Here is a 6,000-nt window from a genome sequence, read left to right on the forward strand (position 1 = left end):
AAAGGCTGAGAAATGGGAACTGGTTAATGAGAAGGCCCTAAATGACTCTGTTCTCCTTGCCCAGAATACACTGGGCCAAAGGACCTCCTCTGTACATAAAGTTCTACAAATCTGTTGATTCTTTGTGTTTCTGGACAAAGTGGAACTTTCTCTTGCTTATGCTCTCTGGCTACATGTACACAACAAATGAGAGGCATGCAGTCTATTTATGCCCGGTCCGAAGATGAGTATGCATGATTGATAGAAATGAATGATCACCATCCAAACATTTGTCAAATTATTACTTCATTTATACGTTTTTATTTCTGATACACAGAAGATGATTTCTTCTACTCCCATGACACAGTGAAAGCAAGTAAAAGAGATCAAGGAGATGGCAAAGACTGAAGCAATTGTGCACACCTATAGATTGAAAAAAAATAGCTGAAATATGTGGAGTTCCTATTGAGCCTGATGGGAACAGGTCCGTTGGTGAATTGTTTATGTTCGTCACCCATCATAACACCTTAGATATGTGGCCTATTATTGGGAAAAGTGTATCATTGTAATGCTCTACATGCAGATGGCCTTTAAACCATTTAACTCCAACATTCAGGTCTAATGCCATAGTTAAATTTGCTGATGACTTTTGTTGGGTGAATCAAAGGTGCTGACATCAGCATGGAGGAGAAAGATTGAAAATCTGGCTGAGTAATGGCCTCTCACTCAACATCAGCAAGATCAAGGTGTTGATTATTGACTTCTGGAGGTCCCTGAGCTAGTCCTCATCAGGAGATCAAAGATGGATAGGGTCAGCAACTTGTAAGTTCCTTGATGTTATCATTTCAGAGGATCTGTCCTGGGTCCAGCATGTAATTACCATTACGAAGAAAGCACAGTAGCGCCTGTACTTTCTTAAAGTCTGTGAAGATTCAGCATGTCATCCAAAACTTTGACTGGTTGTGTCACAGTCTGGAATGGAAATACTAATGCCCTGAAACAGAAAAGTCCACAAAAAGTAGTGGATTCAACCCAGTCCTTCATGGGTAAATCCCTCCCCACTATTGGGCACATCTACACAGGGCACTGTTGCAGGAAAGCAGCATCCATCATCTAGGACCTCTACCATACAGGCCATGCACTCTTCTCGTTGCTGCCATCAGGAAGAAGGTACAGAAGCCTCAGGGCCCATAGCACCAGGTTCAGGAACAGTTAATACCCCTCAACCATCAGGCTCTTGAGCCAGAGAGGTTGACATCATTCAATTTCACTTGCCCCATCATTGAATTGTTCCCACAACCTATGGACTCAATTTTCAAGGTTCTTCATCTCATGTTCTCGATATTTATTGTTTATTTATTTGTTTGTTTGTTTAATTATTTGCACAGTTTATTGTCTTTTGCACATTGATTGTTTGTCCATCCTGTTAGGGGCGGTCTTGATTCTGTTGTGTTTCTTGTATGAAATGCCCACAAGAAAATGCATCTTAGGGTTGGATATGGTGACATATAATTTCTTCGATAATAAGTTACTTTGAACTCTGAACTTTAATTATTGCCTGCTTATTCCTACATTTTCACAAGCATTACTATTTTGATTTGTCATTCTGCCAAGATTTGGGTCAGAAGCTGTTGTCATTCTGTCGAACTCAAGTTGTGAAAGATTTTCTGGATTCCCTTGGTGTTTATGATATTTCAGTATACTGTGTCGAAGGACTGTCTTTGTGTATGTGTTGTGCAAGGAGAAATGCTATAATAAATGATACAAGTGTGGTTTGTGTATTATATGTAAGATATTATTCAACTTGTTTATAATGCTGCATTGAATTTCATCATGCCTATTATGCTCTGATTATAATGTCTGAGAATAGTTGAATGAAAGCATTATTATCTGGTACAGATCCTGGAGCACTGATATTTATGCAGTATACATTTTGTGTAATTGCTATGCTTTTTAAAAAAAACTAAGATATTTTAAAACAAAATAATGACAGTCTCAAACTTGCCCCAGCAATAACACCCCCACCCCTGACAAACACAACCCTGCTGCTGAATCTGTAACTTTTAATTTCTCTTGACAGCATCGACAAGATTTCAAAAATAGCCTCCCCAGTGCTGATCATTCATGGAACCGAAGATGAAGTCATCGATTTTTCACATGGGTTGGCATTGTACGAGCAATGCCAAAGGCCAGTGGAACCCCTGTGGGTGGAAGGAGCTGGCCACAATGACGTTGAGCTTTATGGACAGTACCTTGAAAGACTGAAGCAGTTTGTTTCTCAAGAACTGACAAGTTCCTAAATGAAAGTTTAATATGCAAGGGCATTATATTTTGTTTGTTTTTTAGTTAGAAGATGCTTTCCACTTTGCATATGCAATTTTAATAAATGCAATCTGATATAACTGCTGAAAAAAACATTGAAGGGTTTTGTTTGCAAATCATGTGGTACCCATGGGGTTCTTAAAGATTTTCAAGCATAATGTTGATAATTAATGCTAGTGTTGAAAATAAAACTGGAGTAAAGCATCCATATGACAAATTATTTTAGGGATACCCAAGATAAGGAAGTTAACCATATTTTCCTTTCATTCTGTTGTTTGAATACATTGATGATGTATTGGATGAAATGTTTCTTAAGTTGTTATGCACATATTTAATTCTTGATTTGTATGTTTTGCCAAATGAATTAGCATGTCAATAAGGAAGAGAAATTGCTTCACTAGGCCATCTGGAATGCATCTTTGTAAATCAACTAGATGTTCAGAATAACCAGAAAAACTGTGCGTGTTGGGAATTTGAAATTATAAACAAAGGGTTGGAAACAATATGCGGATCATGCAGCATCCGCGTAGAATTGGTGATCTTCTGTCAGACCTGATTTTCACTGTGCAATGTAAAATCCTTAATCAATTCAAGATGTAAATTGACCATTGTTACAAATTTGTTCAATGCTTTAATCATGTGTTCAGTGGCAAGTTTCCATGGGAAGCAGCTCGGTGGATTATAAGGTGCTGAGTTCAGCCTCCTGCTTGCAGGATTGAAGAGAGCCAGTATTCCTTGTCTGTTGCACAAAGTTTGTGCCATTTGCATGGCATTGAGCAGGTCTGTATCAATCAAATATTACCCTCAGCATTTCTTGGAAAACTGACCTTAAAGTAGTGTTTAAAATTTCTAATTTTGTTTCTAATCTTGGAGTGCACAGAGATTTATTTTTGTTTTATTTTGTTGTGCATAATTCTCACAGACTGGCTGCTCAAGTCCTGAGGTTGAGGTTTTGGTTTTGCTGAGTGTATGGACAAACTCGAGTTTCAGATTACACATTATGTACTTTTTTTTGTAAATGAAAGGAAGGTGGGAAGTCTTCCCTTGTTAAGGCGTGGTTAACCTGTGTTTAGAAGGAATTTTTCTTTTTGTTTTTTGGCACATATAAGACCTCTAGTAATGAAATAAAGTTTATTTTTTACTTTTTTTTTAATAGGGAGTGGGAATATTGAGCTATGGGAGTGAGGGGTGGGATCAGCCATCAGTTTAGTTACGTAGTGAATAATTTTAAAGGATAATAACCAACACACTACCAATGCATTGTTTTTAGGTGTATTTCCCAATAGAAAAATTAACACATGCAACACTAACCACTATAGGTAATGCAGAGTGAATGCATTTACAAGGGCAATTGAAAAGTGTATTTCTTTTAAGGGAGGAAACAGGTTTTAAAGTTATGGTACTCAAGTAGCCTTACAAGTTTTTTTAATGTGAATGTGTAAATGCTTGAAATTCTCAGAATTTATATGCTCATGTATGACCCCATGTTTCTGTATATTATGACAAAATGCTACTTAGTGGTCAACTGTGAATATTGCCTGTGAATTAAACGTACAAGTCCAATTTATACATTTACTGTCAAATAAGGAGTGGCAAGCAGGCATTGCCAGTGTTAATGCAATACCTTTGTTCTGGTTGCTTTATATTTCAGAGATCAGTACTTCAGGAGCCAACCTTTACTGGGAACTCATTTTTAAAGACCAAATTTAAAATCTGACAGAAATTATATCTTTCAGAAGTCTTGTAAACTGCAAATGACATCCATCTGTATTCTTTTACCTTGCCTTGTTGCTTACTCATTGCCTGAAAATACATGCAGTATTCATTCTTTAAACTGCTCCCTCCCCACACTATCCCTGCAGAGTACTGGTGGGATGGGATTAACTTTGATTTCACAGTGTACATTGTACTTGTTCCCACTTGTGAATCTGTTGAAGTTAAAGACCTCTATGAACAGCTGAGTAACCTAGCTGTGATAAATCAGTATTTGCTTCTTTCTAGCAAGTCTGAAAGAAAAGCATTTGAGCTCTTCATTTTCAAATCCCATTTTACAGGATTCAGTACAAGCTGACCTGCCCAAATGACAGCAGAATCTCCTGAAGGATATACTTAGGGCCATAGGATTATTGATTGCCCTCTTAGTTGTCAAATTGGAAAGAGGAAAGCAATTGTGTTCATCCTGTAGAAGGTTGAAAGTAATTATGATCCATGTATTGTTAAATGTTCTGTCCTTCCAAGTAATTGGGTATTGCTCATTCCACACACCATTGGTTATAATTAAAGTTTACAAATCTCATTAGATGGATTGTAATTACCATTTACCAGCTTTTCCTTTTCCAAGATTTATTGGGATGCAACAGAGGTTAGCAGGAAAACAAGAACAATGGCTCACATATTGTTATTCAGGTGGGCAGATAACTTGACCAGCTGGGAAGTAACACATGACCAGTCTGAACAGACGGGTGCCATATATTCAAACACTGCAAAATCTTGTGTAATCTGTATTTCATGTAAACACTTTAAATATGTGTTACTGAAGTGGCCTGTGGCAAGATGAAACTTTCTAGTACTTTTTACCATCCTGACTACTGAGCAAATTGAAACTACCTGTACCTGTTCTGTGTTTTGCTTATTTTCTGTTCTACCTGATGCAGGCAGGTTGGTATTTTTATTATAGTTGAATTAAACTTTGATTTAAAATGTGCAAAAGTGTTATTGTACCTTTCTTTCACCCTTGACTTATGCATATTAATATGTTCATTTAAAAAAATTTAAGGGACATGAGCATTTGTGAGAATGCCAGTATTTATTGTTCATTTCCTTATTGCCCTTAATTGAGTGGCTGGCTGTATCATTTCACATGTCAACCACAAAATTAACCACATTGCTTTTAGGCAGTAATCATTTATAATTTCTGGGTAAGGATGTAGATTCCCACTTTGAACTAGGTGGACTTTTACAACTGGTGCCAACCTTTTAATTTGCTGGTAGTTATTTAACTAATTGAAAAAAAATCTGCATCATACAATGCAAGCTTGAGAAACAGTACCTCACCTTCCCTAGGCATATTGCAGTTCTGCAACTTTAGCTAACTTGATGTATGTCTGTATCAATCATCCATTCTTGTATTGGCTCAGCTTGTTTATGTGTGTGTTTTATTGTTCTGTTTCTCCCCTGCTGTTATGGGAATGGAGGACGTGCTTGACCTCACCTGCTGGGCATGTGCACCTGCTCTACACTTCACAACTCTGAGGCTACATCCACACTGCACCGGATCATTTTGAAAATGAAGCTTTTTCTCTTCGTTTTGACCTTCCATCCACACTGAAACAGCGTTTTCAGCCCCCGAAAATGGAGATTTTCAGAAACGGTCTCCAGAGTGAATAGATCTGAAAACGCCTAATATCCGTTGCAGTGTGTACGGGGTAACCGGAGCTTTTTAAAACCGCTGTCATGACGTGCCGGAACAGATGGCGGCAGCCCGGCATTTCATTGTTTTCTTCTTATTATTACTACTTTATTGTCGCCCAAGAATTGATACTAGAGCGTACAATCATCACAGCGATATTTGATTCTGCGCTTTGCAGGACCTAACAATTTCGGAACAGACGGCAACGAGACTGAAGCCAGAAGAGTTAGAAATGTACTCACCAAATACTTTTGACCCATAGCTTACTGAATAAATAAGTATACTCACTT

The 6,000-nt window shown here is 37.7% G+C and overlaps 1 protein-coding gene across 1 annotated transcript in view; it reads left to right on the forward strand.

Annotated features, from left to right (window-relative positions):
- Window positions 1–5,000, forward strand: part of abhd17b (abhydrolase domain containing 17B, depalmitoylase) — a 95,893-nt gene extending 90,893 nt beyond the window's left edge. Inside the window, exon 3 of the mRNA XM_063049024.1 lies at window positions 2,060–5,000. Within this exon, the coding sequence (XP_062905094.1) occupies window positions 2,060–2,279 (220 nt within the window). The 3' untranslated portion in view covers window positions 2,280–5,000. The remainder of the gene's footprint in view (window positions 1–2,059) is intronic.
- Window positions 5,001–6,000: the final 1,000 nt, after the last annotated feature.

Source organism: Mobula hypostoma, chromosome 5, assembly GCF_963921235.1.
Source record: "Mobula hypostoma chromosome 5, sMobHyp1.1, whole genome shotgun sequence".
Lineage (NCBI taxonomy): Eukaryota > Metazoa > Chordata > Chondrichthyes > Myliobatiformes > Myliobatidae > Mobula > Mobula hypostoma.